Below are 24,859 nucleotides of genomic sequence, written 5' to 3' on the forward strand. Positions count from 1 at the left end.
AACCAGTTCAAAATTCGTTTAAGCAATTATATTGTCTTTAAATTCTTATCTTTCAATTTATGTTGCGATGTAAAGATAGATCAAAGAAAATATTGCACTATTTTAGACTAAAGTATTATATATAAGAAATAACAGAAAATGTTAGCATTCCATAGTTTTACCTAAACATAAATACTTTTTAAAATTATTTCCCAAATTTGATTTTTAATTAAATTCTTAACTGATTATGAAACATCGTGAGAATTATTGGAAATCCTAATAATTTAAATTTAGAGGCGCTTATAATAATCACATTACATTACAACTCATCTGGAACTCAGTTATCTTCAGCACTTAAACAGGTTTCAATGTTTTCTATCTTTACTTAATTTCCAGTTATTCGCCAGATTTCAAGAAAATTTTTTATTGTTTGAATATTAATTTACTACCTTTATATGTATTCTTTTTGTGCAAAAGACTAAAGAAATATATATTGAGGGCGATGTGTATGGAACATCATACCAGAGCTGTGGAGTCGATAGTTGTAATGTTAGATTCTAACTCCGAGAGCTTGTTAACGACTACGGTTTGTACAGCCCGCAAAAAAACACCTGAATAACTTTCGTTCTAATGATCGGATTTTTACGTACTAAGTGCCAATCTTAATGGTTTCTGGGGGTGACCTCAAATATGCTAATTGTTTAGTGCTAACTAATAATTAAGTTACGAAATCAGATACACAAGCTAAAATAAACTCTCGTTATAGTAAGAAAAGAAGTAAGTTTTGGTGTCTTTGTTGATTAAACTTGTCTACTTACCTAAAAAATCAAATTCACAAAGATACAGGCTAATCTGGATAATATTTCGTGACTGCTCCAATCATTGGAATGTCTCTGAAGTAAGATGTTTTGCGTGATGCATATTTCTTTAAAGGTTGGCACATTTATCAAATTTAAATAAAAACAAAGTATTACTGCTCATTAGGTTGAAGATATAAGTTGGCTAAAGAATGATAGATTGTTTTATAAATAGATGGACTTGAAGGATACAATTTTAACGTTCCCATCACATTTTACGGTTCTTAGATATCCAATACATTTTCGACTAAAGTCGTAAATATTAGATAATCGGTGTTTAAAAAAATTCACGTGATTAGAGAGACCTCTAAATAATCTTCAATTTTACTGGAACTTTTTGAACTTGATTTTTTTGGTAAGTAGACAAGTGTATTCGTCTTCGATGCGAAAACTGAGTGTTTTTTGCCCCTCCCTTGGATGCATACAGTTTTATTCATTGTAATTTATGTTATTTTTATTTCACTTTTGTTATCTTGTATCACTGCTGCGTGATTATACTTTTATATAATTATATTTATGTACAGTGCGGAAGAGAACGGAATGGCTGACTAACTTTTGATCTCTGCAATTATAACAGTTCTAGAAGTTTGATTAAAATCTGCTTTGATTAGTGTAGACGATATTTAATATAATGAAATCCGACACAAAGACATATATTCTTTGAATAAATATTTTCTCTTGGCAGATTTGGAGTCTTGATTACCAAAATATAAATATAAATGGTCAGAATATGAGAGCGTTAAAAAAAAATTAGTCGTAATTTATTTTATTTTATTGAGAGACATCAAATTGGATATACCATTTCGGTACCTGTTCTCGCCAACTGAAATCGTCAAGGCGTCAAATAAATTTGTACGCTTGTTAAATTTAGAATAGATTTTACATATTAATTACAGTTATACAATAATTTGTAATCCAAACATCTTTTAATGTATATTATTTTAGTATTTAGGAAATTCTAAAGTTAGGAAAAGAGCAATGGTTTGAGATGATTCTAAAATTAGCACAGTTTTGGAATCTTTCTGCAATTTTTATTTTTAGTATTTGCTACTTAACAAAATAAGGCATATCAAGCATTTTCCTGATATAACAATATTAAGTTGAGAATTAATATTAACAACTTTTAAGCAATTTTTTTCATCATTAACCTTTTTCAAAGGTCAATTTTCTAAAAGTTAGTGTGCGAGAATAAGTTTGAACATCACGTGTCCATAATTTTTTGTTCATTTAAAAAGCAAAGCAATCCGTTGCATTTATTTTGCTGTGCATGTATATGCACTTACTTTTCAGTACTCAAATAAATAAGAATCAATTAAAAAAAAGACAATTTGTCTTCATTTTTTTTTACAAAAAAATAGTACGCCTTGTCAATAATCAGCTGTTTCGCTTCGAATAATTTTAAACAGCAGAATGTTTTTAATTTTTTAATAAGATTTAATTCTCAGCTAACTGGCAATAATTCTAAGTTTTCTTTTAATAAAAACTTGACAATAATTTAAAATTGAATTTTACTTTAATGGAAAACCTAAATTTATTACTATATTAATGAAAAAATAATAATATATGTTGTAGCGTAAAGAATAAAATTTTGAAAAATGTTGAAATTTAAATAAATAAGTGGTAAAATAGTTTAGAGAAGCTCGCGCGAACAGGTCATTAAGAAATTTAGTTTAAGATTAAGAAGATTTATATAATGTTGAGAAATGTTAAGATGCTTAAAAATGTTTACTACGTATTCGGGTTAATAATTATAAAATATATATTGAAGAAATTGATAAATATATTATTCCACATCTATGCATACGTATGTATGTTATTGAAATTGCATCAATTATTAAAAGAACAAACTAAAAAATAAAATTAAAAAGAGCTGATGTATGATATCATTCTTCCAAAAACGTGCTTTTATAAACCCGGCATTCGTAGAATAAAATGTTTTTTATTCAAATCTCTTTACTAAATTGCAAATAAATTTTTAGACTACTAAAAAGGAAACATCGTATTTTATAATTAAAAAAAAGAAGAGTGTAGCAATCGGTTATTAGCGAAAAAAATATGAATGAAATTTTACTGTACATAAGCTCGTTAGTCAAGTTCCTCGTAAGTTAACCACATTTAAATATTAATCAACCCATTTAAATAGTTCTTCATTGTCGCCAAATTAATTTTTTTAAAGTTTTTTATTTTAATTTTTCTCGGATTCTACTAAATAAAAACAGTTGAAACTCAAAATTTTGAATAGAAAGACATGTAGATTAATATCTTATTAAGCCGACCGGCCTGTGTAAGGGGCAGGGAACTGTCCCTGCATCAGAAAGATTCTGGATTCGAATCCCGGGCAAGGCATGGATGTTCTTTCCTTCTCTGTACTATCTGTCTTCACTGTGGGAGCGACTTTGGCCCACCTAATATGGTGCCCCTGAGAGAGACGCCAACAAAAATCGCCCTGTAAATGCCTGAATTGACGGATGTTAACCCAGGTGGGCATTGAAAAAAATATCTATATTTTAGCCGACCAGGTGGCCGAGTGGTTAGCGTGCCTGACCATTACCTCCTAGAAAGGAATCAAGCCTCACAACGGGTTACTATAGGCGATGATGACGTAGTAGAGTTAGGCCCAGAGGGAAACCAGTCAGGGTAGTTATTTTTACGAAAAACTCCGAATCTGATCAAACGAGCCATTGGCGATATTCTCAAGTATTATAACCTGTGTCGGCATTCAGCCAATTGGCGAATATTTTTGATTTGAATTTGTAAACAACCGTCTGTGTTCTGGTGTCAACGTTCTTCGTAAAATTTATATTTATTCTACAAATGTTATAAATGTCAGCATTAATTTAATTCTTAGTGTTATGAATAATTGCATATGAGTGCTGTGTACCAAACTGCAGAGGATTTTACAAAGTTGATGGTACAAAAGTATTAAATTTTGGATTTCCCAATACGTAAGAAATGGCTTGCCGCCATGCCAAGAGATTTTGAAGTTGCAAAGAATTCTAAAGTGAGTAATATTTGTTCTTATTTTTAAAAATTTAATTATGCTTCTTTATTATATTTTTACTAAGAGTAAATTATTTTAAATTGTGGATAAATTATTTATAATAATTAAGTTGTTCTTATCAATCATATCGCAAACTATTGTAATATATAGTTATTTTTATAGAGTTTTATTTTATAAAAATATTAATAATTTTAGTATTTTATTAAATTTTTGCTCAAACTTNCCCATCATGATTTTTACATTGCACAATGATATTGTGATAGACTTCATATTATAATTTTCATTCATTATAATTTAAATACTTTATAATGTTTATACTATTTAATTGCAGATAATTTTCATTACCAAATCAAAAAGAATTTAAAAGTTATAATTTAAAGAATTTATAATTAAATTAATAAAAAAATGAAGATATTGGTGTCTATATCTTAATAAGAAAAGTTAAAACCATAGCGTTAAAGTCACTAATTTTTATGGAACAAAATTCAGTTATCAAGTTACTTTTTTTGAGAGAATTAATTAAACCTTCAGTAACATTTTAATTAAAACAACACTAAATTAGAGGATCTGGAACAAAGATGGTAGTGTGTCCAGTTAAAAAATATAAATAAATAAAATTCTTATTAGGGTCAGTGGAATTTATATTAATTGTAGAAGATAGTTAAGACTAACAATTGTAGCATTAAGTTAACATTTTGGAATTTAGAGTGTCTCACAGAGTAACTTACAAAAACAACATACTTAAATAATGGAGAAAGTCCTTATTTATTACAATAATCAAAAATTCAATATTTCAGGAATTTTCGACAAATATATGCAGCAATATTCAAACAAACAAAGATAAGACTTTCAGTTAAAAAGTAATCACATTATTAATTCTAATTTTACTAAGTGAATTGTCATCTTTTATGAATTTGTAAATTTTCGTTTTAATAATAAGCAAGTTTCACACTTAAGTTTCACATTTCATCTATTAGTTTTGATAAGTTGTTTTAAAAACATTATCAAATGAAAGATTAGTATATAAAATTTTGTCAAAGCAATAAATTTTCTTTTCAATACAATAAAAAAAAATTGGGAAGCATTTATACTTACTACATGCTAATTATTTGATTATGTAATAATTTGGGTATAGATTTCTTAGTCCTAGAAATTAAATAAGCTTTTAAAAAACAACTGACCTCTGTCAGTTTTCAGAAGATAAGATTTCACTTAACATGTTAATTTTTATAACTTTTGCATATTCAAATATATATATATATACACTACCAGTCAAAAGTTTAGACTCACTCTTGAATTTTTAAAAATAGACAAATAACAATTAAAAATGACTTCTTTTAAACTGAAAATTACATTAAATTAACCTTATTTTGAGAAATGTAGGTACGCTTATATAGTAAGAACCATAATTTTATGCATAACTTATGAATTTCGACCAATATTGGATTCTTCGAAATATCCTCCTTTAGCCCTTAACACAGCAGCACATATTTTTGGCATTCTTTCTATTAGTTTTTGTAATGTTCTAGCTGATATCTGGTTCAAGCAACTAAGTAAAGATTCCCAAAGCTTGTTTTGATTGGTACGTCTCATTTTTGTAACATTTCTATCGAGTTCATCCCACAATAGCTCAATAGGATTACTATCAGGGGATTAAGGGGACCAATCCATGTATTTCAGTACTTTTTCTTCTTTTTTTTTTGATGCAATATAGTTCGTACACAATTTCGATGAATGGTTTGGATCATTATCTTGCTGAAAAACAAATCCTTGATCAACGATTCTCTGTCCACATGGAAAGGCGTAACTCTGCAAAATTCTGTGATAATATTTTTTATCCATAATATCCTCTATTCGCGATCGCAACACTCGAATACGCCATCTGGGGAGAGACCGGTTTCATGCCTTTAGCCCCTCTCCTTCTCTTTTCAGTTATATAGGAATGTACTACGATATTTTCCCATTTTTTAATATTTTTCCTTTTTACTTAATAAAAATATTTTTAAAAATTTCCGTGATACTTTTCTTTAGAACTATGTTTAATGTAGTTTTCAGTTCCATATAATTTTTCAAGTTAAAAGATTTTAATCTATATGAAAATCAAGAGAGAAACTAACGTACTTCCTTCCTCTATGACTTTCCACACGCTAATGGGGAAAGCATATGAAGTGTTGCCATAGGAAAAGAGTTCTGCTCTACGCCACCTGCAGCCCATTTCGATCGCCAATTCTTACAAGATCTCCAACTTTATCACCGGCAAAACATCCCCAAATCATGACTGAACCTCCACAATGCTTTACAGTTGGTAGTAAACATTGACTTGTCATACGTTCACCTACTAAACGACGAGCATACTGCCTTGGTTTGATTCCAAACTATTGAAATTTTGTTTCGGCCGTAAACAAAACCTTTGAGCACTGTTCTAAAGACCAGGTAACATGTTTTTTAGCCCATTGCAGTCGTTTAATTTATTTTGCTTTTTTAAAGAGGTTTCCTGGCAGCTACACAACCTTTTAAATCATAGTCACGAAGTCGACGTTGTACAGTAGATACTGACACAATTTTCTGCCGAGTAGCATTCAATTCCTCATTGATTTCTGGTGCTGTTCGAGTTTGCTGTCGCTTAATTTGAATGCGGATAAACTTACCCTCACCTTTGGACGTTATTCTAGGTCTCCCTGATCGCTGGCGGATCTTATTTTGGCCAGTTTTTTTCTTCCTTTGCAAAGTTCTGACAACAATGATCTGAGAAACATTAGTTTTAAAGGCAATTTGTCAACTTGAATAGCCTTCTGCATGAAGTGCAATAATTACTGCTCGTGTTTCCACACTTGAAGTAATTATTGACATTGAACTATTTTTGAAATAAATACAAGTGAGTCTAAACTTTTGACCGGTAGTGTATATATATATATACGCACAATGGAACCCGTTTAAGAGGTTCCCGTTTAAAAAGTTATCACGCGTAAGAAATTAATTTTTTAAAAAACCAAGTACCACAATGTTAAATTTACCTTCATAAGCAGTTTTTTTTTTTCGTTTAATAAGTTTTCACAAGTTTCCAATTTTCTTCATTTTTACATTTTATATTTAAAATTTCTTATCTAGTTTTACCTTTCTGTGACAAAAACAGATATCTGGACTAAGCCAATTTAACAAAGACCACAGGCCTTCTTTGCTCATCCATTGCACAGAAGAAGGTGATTCATCGAGAACAGGTGTGAGCAAAGGAATGTGAACCTTTAGATGAACAATGAAGCTGATAAGAATGTAGGGAATCACTTGGACATTGCGTCCACTGTAAATGAAAATCAGAGAGCCTGATGACGCATGCACTGCACTGCTGTACCCAACCCTTCAGTGATTGATATGAAGGTTCATTTTGATTTTTATCTTAAATCAAACTTTCAAATATCAAATTTTCAGATATTTGCAAATGGTGAATAAATTAAGCATTTAATATACTTTCTATTCACATTTAAAATATAGTTGATTTAGTCTAAGATAAAAGAACTCAGTTCTTCACTTGATTACAAAACACTAATAATTTAGTCTATAAAGTAAAAGCAACCCTGTAAGCATAAACAATCACTACGAATTCTCAATTAGTAAGGATAAAACTATTCAACTCCATATATTTAAACTAATTTGAATGGAGTCAAGAATCCCCAAAGATACTGTTTGGACTCTTAATGCTTCTAAGCAATGCGCATTGCTTACGCGCGTAAAGAAGTAAGAAATAACTGCCCCTTTTAAGACACACACGCAGAAACAGTACTACAGTAATAATTTTTCCTTCATGTTTCAACTTTCGTACGGAATTTTTCAAAATAACTGTTAAAAAAAATTATGCGCTCGACATTTAGACCAATTTAAATTAAATCTTCATACAACACAAAAGAATTCTTGAAAAAAAAAAAAGACAGCTTATTGTTATAAAAATTGGAGTAAATTGCTTACACCTTTCAATATTATCATTAAACAAATTTTGTTTTGTTTTGTAGAATCTTTGAGTTTACATAACTTACGTAAAAACAGAACAACTACAAAGCATGACCACTCCCTGTGATAAACATTCTTTAGACTTCCTACTTATAAATTTGTGTTATTATTATTAAAATAAAATTTTTCTTTTGCTAATATTTTCTTCTACTTATTATAATGAACATAATTCAAAATTTTCGGGATCTCCTTGATTGATAATTTCTGAATCAAAATATGGAGAGTTTTACTTTTATATGCATCAAAGAGATATATATATATATTTATAAATTTATCGCTTGAGTGTTACAAACAATATTTTTCTTCTTCTAATAAAGCAGTGACAAGTTTAAAAACTAAACACACTTTGATGTTACTATTAAAACACAGCTATAAAGAGTCCATGCTTCAAATCTTAATAGTATAAAAGTTAGAAAATTTGCATAAGATGATGAGACACATTTTCCATAACTATTAATTTAATTGAAATCCAAGTTTTATTTTTGATTAAATTTTTTTTACTTAAGAACATATGAAAGATATATAAATATTGCAGCTAAGGTTTCATAAGGGAATACTTCATAATTTAAAAGCAATTAAGAGCACCTAAGAACGTTCTCTGAATATCGAACCAATTTCAAAATTAATTAATTTCAGTCATAAAGAGAAATAATAAACACAGCAAAGAAAACAGAAATTTTTATTGATATTTGTAAATGTTTAATAATTAGAAAATATTTTAGACAATTTTCCTAAGTTCTAATCTTCTCATTTCTAGTTTGCTGTTTACACAAGTTCCGTTTGCTGTTTTCTAGTTTGAAGTTAATGTAAGCGACAAACTTACATTGGCGAGATAATTCGTATCTTAATAAATTCTCAATAAACGCGATAACTTTTCCAATCCTTGCAACCGAGAGTGACATACAACAGCCAATCAAAACCCAATTACCCGAATAATATCATTGTTGCCATTCCTTAGTAGTTACCATGGACAGAGACGAGCGACTAGATCAAGTGATGCATCTGACACGCCCTCAACTACGTTTCAATGACATCATCAAATATTAATGTAGTGCTGTCATCTTTAGGAGTTTGATTATACTACATATATTTTGATGACAATATAATTTTTTTTTTTTAATCCTTGAATTAAATCGTTTTTCATGTTACTTTAAAATTTATTACACTTAAAATGAATTTTTCTCATAGTTTTTTTCTTTTTTAATAAAATAGTGAATGCTCTTAATTTCACACAGTGAATATTTTATGATATTTACAAATTTAAAAATTTTATTTTAGTCTAATCTACTACTTTTATTATGAACAAACTGTCTTCCTTCTACTTATAAATTTTAATTAAAAAATTCAAAGTTTTTTTTAAATTTAAGAATAGTTAAATTAGAAATTTCATTAAATCTGTGCGTATTTTTATAATTATCAATGGGTAAATTGTTGGAAGTAATGAATATAATTGTTTAATACTTTACTCTGAATATTTTGAAAAGTTAACAATTCTGCTCTGTGGCAGAATAATGGTCAAGTGTTGGCAACTTTCGGGCAACAGTGGCCTGCGAGAAACTGAAAAATAAAACATCATAGAAAAGGACCAACTCGAAATGTTTAACTCCTACATTAACTATCTACATTTTTTTAAAAAATCGCAAGTTTACAATCTATTTGGCTCCTTGGTGATTGTAATTGGCGCTACAGATCACGATACTGAAATATCTCCAAGAAATTATTTGTTTAGATATTTATTAAAAAGAGAAGAAAAAAAACTTTCCAACATACTTGATATTTTCAAGAAGTAAGATAATTTGTTGTTTTAATTATAAGAATATTTAAACTAGAAATATTCCTTAAATATATATGTGTTTGAAGCTTATCGAAATAAAGGAAAACAAAACAACATTTTAAGTGCATGTTTCGGCAGTTATCTACACTGAATTACATATATATGTGTATTCAGTTTTGTGTTAAAATTACAATAAGCTTTAATTTTTCTTATTTTATGAAAAAAAATATATTACAATTTGAATCAAAGAAAAGAGGTTCACTTCTGAAAAAAAATATATTCTAAATAGCGAAGAAGAGTTTTAAACAGAACAAAACAAAATGCAATGATTGTGATAACTCTTAGTTAGTTATACTTTTAAAATTAAAAGAAATAATTAGTCTATATGAAATTGATCTAAAGATGGCAGCACTACACTAATTTTTGATGACGTCAGTTAAGCGTGGCCGGAAGCGGGTCAGATGCATTGCTCTATTTAGTCGCTCGTGATATTGAGACTGATTCTTACTTTCATAGATCATTATTTGGGCAAATACAAGAAGTAAAAGTCGTATTCTGAATTTATCAATTCGATCAATCAGTGACCTAGGCTTGTGTTTATATTTATGTTTATTGCGAACTGCCCTTTTTTTAATCTTCTGATTATTGTCTTCGATTTTTACGTAGAGAAGGATTTTTACCGTCACATGAACAAAAATTTAAGAAACCTCTTATGATGAATCGAAGTTTTTCACCTCAACATAATTCTCCTCGTTCTCCTGTTAATTTTTCGAATCGTTTTCGAATGGCACAATTTCCATCACCTTATAATTCTAGTAAGTTTATAAAGCTATTTTTTTTTCTTTTACTTTCTTGTAGTACCATTGACTGAGTTATATAATTTTTTTCCAATTAAGTTAAAAAGTTTAATTTTGTGAATCAGATTGACAGCAATTTTATTTAGAACTACACAATTGTGACATAGTAATTGAAAATACTTTCTTATCTGGTTTTCACTTGTAAGTTTATGAAGCTAATTCCATGGTAATAGGCGCAAGAGTATGCCAACTTTGCGTCGATTACCTACCTGATTCGTTTACGGCGTGCTGAACTAGCAGAGCTTTAAAAGAAAAAAAACTAACTTGATGAAACATTAATCACAAAAACAGATATAGATGATAATTGATAAAAATCAAATTAAAAGAAAAACTAATCTAATTAAAACAGAAAGGGTTATAAATGCAGTAAAAAATGGGTGATAATCTATGCTTGAAAATTATTTTAAACAACATGAATACTTTTTGTAGACTATTTCATTAAAATCAATTTTGAATATAAAAATTTAAAAATATTTTTTTTAAATTGGTTTATACGTGTATTAAATAAATAAGGCATTAAAAAAAGTATTTAACGAAAGGAAGTAATAAAAATAGTTTTAGTAAAGCGAATGTTTTCATTTGCACACAAAAAAATAACCTTAAATAATGAAATATAAAAATATTCTCAAAGTACTTAAAAAAATTCTACTCAGTTTTTAAGAAAAAACTACTAAGTTTAAAAAAATCAAAAGCCAGGGATCTGTCTAGGCCAAATTTGCTACTATTTACCTTCACAAATTCCACTTTAGGAAAACAGAGTGAGTAACGTTTTTAAAAGGTGCTTATTTTCCATTTTTAAAAGCCCTTAAAGGTGCTTTTTTCAATGAGTGTTTTTAAAAAGTGCTTAATTTTCCCTTTTTCAAAATGAGATTTTTCCTTTACCATGTTGATTTTCGCTACGAATTATGCAAAAAGACATGATTCACATTGTTTTATTCAACGTTTTCATAATTAATTCAATCCCAATCTATTTCGGCGTATTGTCAGGCGTAGCGTATGAAATTCGTTTTACGTGATTCAAAATTTTATGATTTTTGACAATTGTCAAAAACAAGTTTTTTTTGACATGTCGATTAAAACAATATAAAACCAAATATTGTCAAAAATTTTCCAATCCTGCCTAATTTAATTATGAAATTTTTTTAAAGTGCTTGCAAAATATTTTTTGAGTGCTTGAAAAGTGCTTATTTTTTGTTGAATTATTTGGCTATGCACCCTGGAAAAACGGCAGTTTCACTAAATACTTTTTCTTAAAATTTTATTTTTGTATCCCGTAAGAAACGATAAATCCATATTTTTGTGTTGATTATTTAATATAATTTTTAATTTTCACAAATTATGCCTAAATTTTCACAAAATAGGAACCTGTCAGAAAAACCTAGACAGATCCTTGAGAACTATAAAAAGTCATCACATACCTTAACGCACTAAAAAACTAAACAACATTTAAATTTAAAAAAAATTATAAGAAAGGTGAACAAAAATTAAAATATATTTGAATTGAAGGTGAAGTTAGATTAAAGCTTTGAACATTTCATTTTGCTAAAAGTGATAATTCTTTAAAGGCTATAAGTTCAGTTTAAACTAAAACAAAAAGTAAAACATACTCTATTATCATCTAATAACTTGGACATAGAACTTCAAATGTTTACATGAATGTCCAGAGAGAAACAACTTTCCATCAATTTCAATCATATCCATTAACTTGGATCATGTAAGCAGACCTTAATGTTAGTGATTTGTAATTTTAGAATTAAATATAGATCTAGAACACTTTTGGTTTTTTATAAGAATGAAAAATTAAATTCGATCTTCTATTATTCTAAAAATTGGTACAAGATAAAGCACTGGACACATTTATAAAACTATAAACTATTTTTAAAAATTGTAAAACTAATTACAGCGAAAGCTCTGTTAAGCGAACACTATTAGGACTGAAAAAAATGTCCGTTATGGAAAAGGCACACTAATAACAAAGCTAATGCCGTAAATTGTTTTTTGTGTAATTGCATACGACGCCCGGTGGCTGAGCGGTAGCGCTTCGCGCTGTCGTGCCACAGGTCCTTGGTTCGATCCTTGGGCCGGGCAAGGCCGACTCAGCCTGTCATCCCTTCAGTGGGTCGATAAAGGAGTACCAAGCATGCTTGGGAACTAACACTGGGGGTTCCGCGTTCGGCTGACCACCTGACCGGAACATATGCTCCTGCACCCCAGAGCCCAAGATCAAGAAAACTGAGATGGGCACAGTCGGCCTTGGCCCTCTTTGGGCTGTCGCGCCACTGAGTTAGTTTTTAGTTAGTAATTGCATACAGTACGAAAATAATAGATTAAGAAATTTTATATAGTACATGCTTTTGTTTTATATTTATCATGTCTCCATGCTACATTTTAAAATCATTTTTAGACCAATTTCACTATTTTTGAAAAAATAATATCTTAGTTTCTCTATGCATGTTTGAGCATCACGTCCAAGTTTTCACTTTTGGTTCTTTTTTTTTTTAAATGTGTAAATTAAATATCAGTTTCTTCATTATCTCTCTTACTGTCATTATTTGGAACCATTTCAAGTATTTTCTTCATATTTCATCATTCTTTTGAAATTATATTTGTGACAATGATTACAAAATCATTATTGCTGATAACACTTTCTCCAATAAAGTGAATCAAATTTGTTAATGCAGAAACAGCTTCGACAGAAATTGTGCCTTTTATGACATCTGCAATTAGATTTCTATCTAGTCTATCCTTTTCACAGCCTACCTTAGTAAAAAAGTTTAAACTGGTTGAGTATTTTTATTTTTCACCAGGCAGCAATTATCCACAATGAAGCTTGTGTGACATCAACTTTTACGTTTAACGCATCCCCATCACTTTATATGACAGAGTCCTCCCTAAGAATTAAAAAGGGCAGGAAGCCCCACAGAAAAGCTCACTTTGAGTTTTGAAAGGGCTCTCAATTTAGCAAATGTATAATAGTATGTAATAACTGAATTCCATCCTCAACAAATTTTAAATTATCTTATACTATTTTATGTCAAAAAGTAATGTTCACTCATTATAAAAATAAGAGAGAGATTTGAAGTTTATATGAAATAATTAAAGACATCCGAAAACGCAACCAGTGTGCACAAATTTTTTTCAAGAAAAGTCAACTTAAAAAATGATAATTGTAATATTAAACTGAGAATTATAAGAGAATGAACATTTTAAGGTGTATTTTTTTTTAAAGCTATTTATTTAAAAAATAAATTTAAAATCACTTATTTACTTAATTAATAGAGTCACTTAAGAGGAACACAGTATGAAACATGGCAATGTGTCCTTCAAGGTGAGATTTAAGTGATGCATAGAAAAAAGAACATGGCAGTACCTACCTATAAAGTTGTTGTATTCAATAGTCAATCATCTGCCAAGAGTCTGAATAAATGTTTGATTAATGTGTCCACCTTCATGACTAGTTTTCTGTTCTTTTTTTTTAAACTCAGTTATGTTAACTAAGGGGGGGGGGGAAATTGTTTAGAAGAAAGAAGGAATTTTCCCTGGGGAAGTGGAACTTGCAGGGACTTTTGTCACCTGGATAAAAAGATGCCACTGTTCGAAATATTTCGCATGAGTTGCAAAGTTTTTCTCTCATTTCTTTGTAAAGAAAAAAAAAAGTAACTGTATAATTTTTAGTTAAGCATAAGGCAAAAAATTTGCATGCTTTTAAAAATAGTAAAAAGATGCATATATTTTTGGGCAGAAAAAACTAAAGTAGAAATATTTTCTTTTAAATTTAAAAAAGAATCGTCCAGTTTGAAGAGATTGAAAAATAACTTTTCGAGACATAAATGAGTGTCCGCTTTGTATAAAGTTTTATTCACAGAAGATTCATGAGGAATTTAAAAAGTAGCTGCAACGAGAAGCATTAAAAAGCTGTTTTGTATGAGTGTCCATAACATGAGGTTTCACAGTATTTTTAAATGTTTGTTTTTACTGTCATTTTCTGAGGAGCTTTTTTTTAATTTTTTTTTTTAAAAAGTAAGGTAATGAAGAATCATTTGTTATGTATTAGGTTAAAAAGAAAAATAATTACCTTCTTTAAATGCCATTTAGAGGAATAATTAATTTTAATTTGTTCTCTAAAATATGTTATTGTACAAAATAGTTAAATTCTTTTGACAAATTAAATTATCATTAAAATGACTCANGCACCTATTTTACATGTAATGAAGAGTCATTTGTTATGTATTAGGTTAAAAAGAAAAATAATTACCTTCTTTAAATGCAATTTAGAGGAATAATTAATTTCAATTTGTTGTCTAAAATATGTTATTGTACAAAATAGTTAAATTCTTTTGACAAATTAAATTATCATTAAAATGACTCAACTAAAAATATTAGTAATACATTTATTTTTCAGAAGTAGTTAATGAATTTACAATAGTCATATGTTGTACAAATTCGTGAATTTAATTTTATAACTTTGATGAAAGTAATAAAGCATAAACATTTTGTTCAATAAAGATTTTTGACCTAATATTGAACAAAATGTTTGTACTTTATTCAGTTAAAATAAATTGCCATTACCAATTTTTCAGCTACTCTATTAAGATTGATATATTTGATACTAAAAGTATTTGAATTTTATAATTAATACAGAGGCACATTAATATTTTTTTACTGATACTAATAAAATAGGTACTTACCCATCTCTAATAGAGGGATTCACTTTCATGTAGCATCTCGCAAATTTATGTACCTGTGTTTTGCAAAGCTCAGCTGCTACATATAAATCTTAATTCACTATAAAGCTTAGCTTATTAAGAACATACATAATTGAATGTGTGAAATATTATGTAAAAGTGCTAAATCTCTCTAATGATTCATTTTTCCTAATGATAATAGATTCTTTTAAAAAAATAAATTTCTCTCATATAACGAGTTTTGTGATATTTAAATAGAATATTAATAATTAAATTTTTGCTTTAAATTACTTTATTAATTACTTAATACGAAATTGAAAAGAAAAAAGTCAGTTTCTGCCAGGAAAAAGCATATATTTCTTCCAATAGAATCAGTTTTTCCAATATGCAAGAAAATTTCTGATTGTGTCTCAAATTATTATATATATCTTTTTTTTATTACTACTTAATACTAAAATACTTTTTTTAGGAATATTTCAATGTCTTTTTTAAAATTATAGTATAAAATAATATTATATAACGAGGAGTTATTTATTTATTTAATTAGATATTCACCCCCGTATGCAGTATGGTTCTCCCCAATCTTCTCCCAGTTTCCGCCACAGTAACAATCATTACAACCAAATTTCCGATATCCGACAAAGGAATTCATTTGATCTACCGAGCCCTCAATTTCACAGTTCTCCAAAAGTATATTCACCAAGAAATAATTCACCTTATGGAAGCTATAATTCTCCAAATAGCTCTTGGAATAACCAATCAAAACGATCCATCGGCTCTAGTAGAAACTCCAGTTCTTATTTTGCTGATACTTCTGGTAGTCCCTATTCTATATCTAATAAAAAACAAAGGTATCAAGATAAGGTATGTTTCTTTAAAAAAATTAATAATTATTAATTTTAACCAGTATTTTTTATATGTTTAACTTTTTTGTCATATCCTTCATTTCTAGTCAAGTTCTAGGCCAGTATTTGCGTATGGCAGCCACTGGCTACCAGATACATAAAAAATGGTAAATAAGTGTAAAAAGTAACCCAATCTTTGTTAGTAAACAGTGATTAAAGTTTCAAAAATTTTAAAATGGGAAAAAAAGTATGGGCCTAATTTTTTAACTAAAAAGATTTAAATTCAAGAATTCATATTTTATAAATAAATTTTTTTTTCACAAAATGATTAACAAAATGGGGTCAGAAATAAAAAATATTGATTAATGTACTAAAAAAATTTTCTACTTACTTTAAAATATAAAACTGTAAGCATATAATCTTTATTTATATTTAAAAATCAATAATTTTCCATTATAAATTAATGAAGAGTAACTTGCTCTTTAATGTAAATAAGTAATGCAAATTTAACCTTAAAAGAATTTCTGAACTTTTTCCAGATTCACTATATTTTTAAAATAAATTAACCTTTGTTATTCTTCTTGTTGTATAATATATATTAAAAAAAGTAGCAACTTTAAAAAAAAAAACATAGAAATTAGCGGCAATAACTACATGAAAAGCAATTGATAAAACAACAGCAATTAATGATGGAATAATCTTAAATCGAACTTTAAAAAAAAATAACTACTCAAATGCATGATTCAAAATTAATATGTATTCTTTTTAAAAATCATGAGGTAACTCATAGCAATAATTACTATTGGTGTGAAATCACTGAAATGTTTTTTTTTTTTTTTTTTTTTTTCATATACAGTAACGAATTGTGTAGAGGCCAAGTTCAAAATGAAGTAATTTAAACCATGAAATAAATACAAATTTTTACAGATATGAAACAGAGAATACAGAAATTTACATGATAAATGTAAAAAGTTGATACTTTAATGACTGGTATTCATGAACTGAATTTAACATTGCTTTTGAACAAAACATGAGAATTGTGTATATTAAAGTAGGATAAGTGTCAGTACCACAAGTATAAATAAAAAAATAACATTAAATAGAAATTTAACAAAAAGCTTTACAATTTAATAATTCAAATAAAATTTACTTAAAAAAATGGAATAATTTTCTTAACAAAGAACAAGGCTGTTATGTAAATATATGTATAACATATTTCTTAACATTAAAAACTAAATTATCATCTTATTTAATACTGTTCCGAAAATCACTTGCAGAGACAGTGAAGATGTAAAATCAATACCCACAAAAAAAGTTAGGCGTCTTTATCTAACTCCGAACTGATATTTAAGTTATAAAATTCTGAATTATTTATTTTTATTGTTTTCACCTCTAATTAAGCTACTTATTATTAATTTTAGTTGCTTTACCCTTTGTATATTTCTGAATTATTTTCAATGTTCCCAAGAATTCCACTTTTCAGGCTATTTACTGGAAAAAATAACATAAAAAAAATTAAAATAAGTGAATAAATAATTTTTCAAGAATTTTTAGGTGTATTTCATGACTTTTAATATTAATGGGCAAGATATTGAAAAAGTAAAAACAAAAACATTGTCAAAACCTAATTCTTGGACGAAGCTTTGAACAGTTGATAGGCAATTAAACAAATTTTGAACTTTTTTTACAGTGCCTTCCTCGTAAATATTTTGACAAATTTCAATAGCATTTTCTCGCTTCATTTGAAATCTCTAATTTGTATATTTTTCTTTACTTTATTTTCAATAAGGATTTTAAAAATAAATATTAAGGGTGGTCATGGCAAAGCACCTATTTTACATGCAAAATTTTCTTGAACAATTATATGGGTTTAAATAGTAATATTTGACTTCGTATTTTTTTTTTAATAGAAAAGTTGATTTTTAGACAGACAAATTTTGAAAATTTTTTTACACTGCCTTCCTCAGAAATATTTTGACAAATTCCATTAGCATTTCCTTGTTTCATTTGAAATCTCTGTACTTTATTTTCAGCAAGGATTTAGTAATATTAAGGTAGTATTTAGTAATATTCAGTAATATTAAGGGTGGTCACAGCAGAGTGCCTATTTTACATGTAAAATTCTGTTGGGTTTAAATAGTAATATTTGACTTAGAATTTTTTATTTTAATAGAAAATAGAATTTTTGATAGGCATGTTTTGAACTTTTTTTACACTGCCTTCCTCACAAATACTTCGACAAATTTCAATTGCATTTTTTAAGATTCCTCGCTACATTTGAGATCTCTAATTTGTATATTTTTCTTTACTTTATTTTCAATATGGATTTTTAAACAAATATTAAGGGTGGTCACGACAGAGCACCTATTTTACATGTAAAATTCTGTTGTGTTTAAAAAGTAATATTTGACTTAGTATTTTTATTTTACAGAAAAATCGATTTTCCGACAGTGACTCAAATCCTGGTCATTCCTTCAATATTGAAGACTATATCCATCCATCTATGTTAGATGATCCTTGGGAAAAAGATATGATCGAATACGAGAAGAAGAAAGAGCAATTAAGTCAGACTGAAAGTTAAGATTCATTGTGAATCTTTCAATTTTTACCCAGAGTTTTATTAACTGACTTTTATGTGTATTGTCTGAACTGTATCATGTCATTACTTTTAGAAATCATGGCTTACCATTAGCATAAAATTGTCCATAATTACTATGGAGTTTCATGTCATGTTACAGAAAAACTGTTTAAGGACATTTTCACTGATGTTCACTTGTATAAAACTAAATACTATTTTCATATAGTAGTTCAAAATTTTAATTCACTCTCTTTTCAAATGCATCTAATTCACTTGTAACTACCTTAATTTAAATATTAAGTTGAATATATTCAATAAATTCCTATTAAATAATATTTTATTTATTTATTTTGCATATAACCGGATACTTATGTCTCATTTGCATATTTGTTTTCTCTTTTTAATGTCATTTTGAAGTGAAAAATTGTTCAAAATTTAGTTGTATTATTAAGATCTAAAAAGAGAGGTTCTTTTGAAATTCTGAAAATATATATGTGTTGCAAAAACTTCTATTTTTTTCTGCATACAGTATTTTATTGTACAGTATAGCTGTATTAATTTTTAAATAATGAAGAAAATAAATCTCAATGAAAGAATTTTTATAATCATTGTTTCAAATTCAAACACAGCTCAGACAATGTTGGACAATATTTTTGAGCATTCCAAAACAATATTGTTTCACAATTTAATGAATTTGGCTGGTAAGAAGGTACTTACTTTTTTTTTAAAAAATAAAATAAAATCTGATTAATTTATTTTTTTTAAAAGATACTCCAGGAGCTTCAATTTATACTAATTTAAATATAATTAAAATTTCAATTTTACTTAAAATAAAATTGCAATTATACTTCTAGGTTGTATTACCATATAAAAAAAAATATTTTATAGTAATAAGTACAGTTATAAAAATAAACTTACAATTCAATTTAATATAGAATGGAATATGAATTATTAACTTCTGAAGAACAGGTTAAAAAAAATAATAAATAAAATCAAAAAAATTAATTTATTTGAAGGCAAATTTCTTCCAAAGTAGAAAAAACCATGGTAAAAACTGTCCCGAAACAAATAGGTTTCTTCCAATCCAAGTGAAAGAAATTCATTTTATCATAATGAAATATCAAGTACAGTGAATCCCCATAAAAATCAACTTGAAGGGCAACAAAGATTTGTACTATTCGGAAAATTATTTTGATGAAAATGGTACAAGATATTTTCCATTATCTAAAATCAACTTGCATTTTTTAATCTGAAATTTCTATTGTGAATATAGAAATGAATGTATATTTCATTTCATGAAATGTAACCAATTACTTTAAAAAATAAAATAAAGCTATAAAGGGAGAGAAATCATTACAGTTCAGATGAAATTCTAAAAGTTTACTTACTTTCAGTGCTTTTTATTTATTTTTTATTCTGTAGAAGCAAATAAAAAAATACTTAAAAGTAACTTACTAATAGGAGTAAATTGATTTATTGCACAAATTAAAAAAGATTACTAACAAAATAATCCATAATAGCTTGCTGTTTTGCTTTCTTATCCATGCATCAAAAAATCTTCTTATCAACTGTATCCAAAATAAAAAAAAATAAAAAAATATTTGAATTGTCATTTTAACTTACAAAAGAACTAACAGTTTAAATTGCTTTGTAAGCATCTACTAGAGGAAAACAAACAAAGTATTCGCCATTGAGATTTAAGAAAGTTATTGCTCCAATGTTTTCACCAGTAGAAATGCAACAAAGCAATATCAATTTCTTAAAACAACCTATGAGAGTGTGGGTGATTTCTCAGGAAAACATGCTTCTTTAAATTTATGACTCACCCCCAGAAAGAAAACTCTATTCAGAAGGGCTTTTGTTTCCCGTAAGGTCCCCTCTGTTTTAACAGATTAAATTTATCTCCTTCCAATGAGGTTAACCGGATTGGAATCCCAGCAAGGGCTGGTCGATACGAATTAGGCACGCAGCTCACACTAACCACAGTGCTGACATAAAATATCCTCAGTGGTAGACGAATCAGGGGTTAGAGTTCCCTTGCCATCAGTTTTTCCTCTCCGTGTAATGTAAATGCAGGTTAGTTCAATCAAAAGGACTCCATAAAAGCAAATTTCTCAATACTTGATCCAGGAGTTTCCTAGTCTTCTGCATTGGGTTTAAAATTGCAAGGCAACTGAATTGAACATAACTGAGTTGTAGTCGTAAACTATAACCTAAATTATAACTCAGTTGTAACATAAAATATTAAGAAATATAAAGCAGGGAAAAAACATTAAATGAATTAAGTATTACCAGTGCTATAGGTACAAAATATCTATAATTTAAAAGTATTGGGTAAGTCTTGGATCGATGGTTATAATTTTTCGAATCAAAATAAAGGAATAAGAATAGAGAAGAAATTTTTATGTATGTTTTAAATTCTTATGCGTGTACTTAACATTTTTCGGGCAAAAAATAGTGGAATAGTGAAAACAAAAAAGTTATATGTGGCCATCCAATAAATTAAAAGAAAAGTTAAACTATGGAATATAACGTGTTTTAAATAGTTAATCATAAAAAACTTACGCTAAATTATAAAGGATTAATTTTATCGCTAAGTTGTAAAGAATTAATTAATTATGAAACATAACATATTTTATATAGTTAATAATAAAATTCTTACGCTCAGTTGTACAGGATAAATTTTATCTTGGGTTAATGAGAATCTAATAAACAAAATCTAATGTATCGATTTAATCTTTCACTTTTAAAAAACCTTTACCACATTTTTGTCAAAGGTCTTCAAAACTTTTCGTGTTTCATGGAGCCTCTGCATGAATTTTAGACATCTTATCCGAGTCTGTAAAATCTGATAATTTGTAGAGTTCCGTCGAATAATATGTTAGATCCGTAGAATCAGAATGGAAAATATGGAATGCTTTTATTTGAAAATATGGAATGTTACGTATGTTTTTGTACGGTTCATAAAAAAATTTAAAAGTGGTTTCAATATTATACTGAAAAAACTAAGGATTTAATTTTATCAGCTTTCATCTAAAAATTTTGATACCAGAGAATTTGTACCTAGATTTATTTAATTAAAAATATTGAGCGTTGTGAATATGAATTTACTAAAATGCGTCTTAATTTCTTACCCTTTTTTTTAGCAATTTTAAATTCTTTCAGGACCCTACGATCCCCCTGATACAATAAAAAGTGGCGATCTCTCCTCAAGCAGATGAGATGACCATGTAATTTATAACACTGGCGTCGGAACCATGGGGGTCCGGACCCCCCCCCCAATAATTGGGAAGCCAGGGTTCATTATTTTGAGAAAATATTTCCGTTTTGTTTCCATAACTTTTAATTTCTCTCTCTCTCTTATTTTTACAAAGTGCAACTTATTATATTATATAATTAAAAGAAAATTAGTAAAAAATAAAATACACACAGAAAAATGCACTGTCTGAAAAAATAAAACAGGAGTTTAGAGAACTACAAGAAATGTCACAGCCACCCTTTCCTTCAATAAGCAATAAAACACTCTTCCCACCATTCCTTTTCTTCTCACTGTTAACTGATGAAGATGATTCTCCCTCAACATAACACATTTGATACCCAAAAATAGCCGCCTTAGTTTAGGATACGCGAAAATGGTTAGCATTTTTAACTTATCTTTATCGTATTTATGGCCCTGGGCTCTTTTGTCCTCTTTTTTAAAATGTTAAATATCAACAGATCCCTACCCTTTCATAAATTGTTTCAAACCGGCAATTATCTAGAATTTCTAGGGGGAGATTCTTGTAGACATTTTTTTATTTTTTTGGTGGTTTTGTTAAGAAAATTTCTCTGAAATAGAATCATTCTAAATCTTCTCTTACGTATAGGCGCTCACAGTGTTATTCCATCATTATTTAAACTAGACATTTCCAGTCAGTTCAAAATTTTGATAAATATAAGTTGTAATTCTGCTTACTTTTATATTTTGTTTCATTAATTGTTTTAACTTAAATTATTAGTTGTTATTTTTTTAAATAAAGTTTATTTAAAGTTTTTGTAATAATGTTCATCGTTGGATAATAAGAAGTCATTAAATAAATTCTGGGGAGGTAAGCAAATGTTTGTATTAAATCACTTACTAATAAATTTATTATTGTATGTTTGCAAGAATTGTTTTATAGTTTGTATATTAAATTTATTTATACAGTACATCATTTCATGGTTTTACTGTTCATTGCGCATGAATTTATTTTAACTTACTGCTTTAATGCTAAACTTACTGCTTTAATATTCTTAAATTTTTTTTCTTCTTTTTTTTTGCAATTTAGAGTTTTATAAATATATTTATTTTAATCATGATAATCTCTACTGAAACCAATATTAAAGATAATTTCTCCAGTATTATTATTAATGTTGTATCTTTCATCTCAGAAATCCAGATCAATTCAAATTCATAGTAAAAAAAAAATTCGTTTAGCAAAACGTATTATGACTTTTTCCTTACATTTTTTTAAAAAAAAATTCGACTAAAATTTAAAATGTTAAAATATGCCCCAAAAAATTTATCTCATTTGTGATTGTTTCATCACGTAGGATTACATGACATAATATTATGCATTTATAAATTTCATGTCATTCTCATCAAAAATTTTAACAGACAAAATGTTCTTTTCAAAATTAAACTATATTTTTAAGACACATAATTGTATTTACTGCTTATTCTACTGATTCCCATTTTGTATCACACCTTCACATTGCACAGTTGCATCTGCATCATCCGGAAAAACTCCCCAGTTTAAATTTTTTATTCATTTACAAGCCGAATACCAGTTCAGCGCATAGGGTAGAAAATAGGAAAGTAAATAATCAATAAATCGATGTTAATCAACATGCACAAGCATGTACCAAAGCAATTAATAAAGTTAAAATAATTTTAAAAAATTATTTATTATTATTTGTTGCTCTTTCCAAGAAATTTCCGTTAGATCAATGTGCTATCCTAATGTTTGAACAAAATTCAATTTTTGTATAATTTTAATTTTTGCATAATTATAATTTGAATAAAAACTTCAAGGCCAGTGAAAAAAAATTTAAAAATAAAAAAGATTTAAATATTATTTAATAATTAATTTTAAAATTGTTAAGAGGTAACGTAACAAACAGGATTTCCAATTTTGTAATTATCTGAAAAAAAGTGGTACGGCACAAAATTAGGGTTTCACTTGAAGTCAACATAAAAAAAATAATATTAAAAAAATATAAAAATTGAGAAGCCTGTGTAAGAGTCTTTTTTTTTCGAATTACTTCTACTATTCTAGTTTTCATAGAAGAAACTAGTTTTTAACAAAGTTAGGTATATGTTTTATATTATTGTAATCTCGTCTTTTATCACACGAGGACATAGTTTCTTCTTTCCGCATCCTTTTTTACCATTATTGTCTTTCAATTTTAAGAACTTACTGACTATAGAGTCTTTGATCTTGAACTACCTATCATTATCATCGCAATAGCACGAATATTTATTGAAGAAAAAGCTTCTATCGGTTCTTTTCATGATCAGTTAATCTCTTTACTTTTGCCACCAAAACTTCTAAAAAATGCAATAAAAAATACATAGCAAGAATTCATGGCAAATTTGCAAATAGAAGTGTTTTTCAATCGTCGTAGTAGCCATAGTATTTTTTAGTTATATTTATTTCTAAAAATTACTGGTAGCCTTTAAGTTTTTCCTCAGGCTAAAATACTAATTTTGATCTTAACAATTTCTTCTACATAATTGCAAATCTTGTTTGTAGCGTTATTTCTTAATAATATACTTTGAGAATTAAATAAAAGGGATTTAAATTGTATTTTTCGATTTTCTCAAACGTTTGCTCTAGTCTGAAAATTTTTACTCAGACAGTACTTTATGTTGTATTTCATTATAGATTGTCTGATTTGTAATTTTCCGCGCATTTAATAGTATTTTTTCACACAATTGTACACATGATGCTCCGTAAAGACAACTCCTTCGATAAATTTCTAGAATTCTTGTCACAAATGAAGTAAAAAAAAAAAACGGGATCACAAATTGATATTTAAGGGGGGGAAAAGAAAATCAAAACGTGACCAAAAATTTATGTTTAGTTGCCGAAAAAACATTGAGGAATTGAAAGACACTTATTCGAGACACTTCAAACTTATTTCGGCAATCAAACTGGTTTGAAAGTTTCAATTCCGTTTATCTTAATAGTCACTCTTACGATTTTCTTATCGTTTTTTCCCGCTTTTAAATGGTAGTTTGCTATTCCAAATTTGTATAG

The 24,859-nt window shown here is 27.8% G+C and overlaps 1 protein-coding gene across 1 annotated transcript; it reads left to right on the forward strand.

Annotated features, from left to right (window-relative positions):
• Positions 1–10,087: 10,087 nt before the first annotated feature.
• On the forward strand, positions 10,088–19,174 carry LOC107447708 (uncharacterized). Its single transcript, XM_016062703.3, has 3 exons — positions 10,088–10,428; positions 15,703–16,019; positions 18,432–19,174. The coding sequence occupies exons 1-3, from the start codon at positions 10,326–10,328 to the stop codon at positions 18,579–18,581; spliced, it is 570 nt and encodes a 189-aa protein (XP_015918189.1). The 5' UTR covers positions 10,088–10,325; the 3' UTR covers positions 18,582–19,174.
• Positions 19,175–24,859: the final 5,685 nt, after the last annotated feature.

This window comes from Parasteatoda tepidariorum, chromosome 10 (genome assembly GCF_043381705.1).
Source record: "Parasteatoda tepidariorum isolate YZ-2023 chromosome 10, CAS_Ptep_4.0, whole genome shotgun sequence".
Classification (NCBI taxonomy): domain Eukaryota; kingdom Metazoa; phylum Arthropoda; class Arachnida; order Araneae; family Theridiidae; genus Parasteatoda; species Parasteatoda tepidariorum.

Excerpts from the sequence above, each read along its gene's own strand:
- LOC107447708 (XM_016062703.3), top strand. The coding sequence starts at position 10,326 with ATGATGAATCGAAGTTTTTCACCTCAACATAATTCTCCTCGTTCTCCT. Across the intron at positions 10,429-15,702 it reads TCCATCACCTTATAATTCTA|ATATTCACCCCCGTATGCAG; the intron begins GTAAGTTTATAA and ends TTATTTAATTAG. Across the intron at positions 16,020-18,431 it reads AACAAAGGTATCAAGATAAG|AAAAATCGATTTTCCGACAG; the intron begins GTATGTTTCTTT and ends TTTATTTTACAG.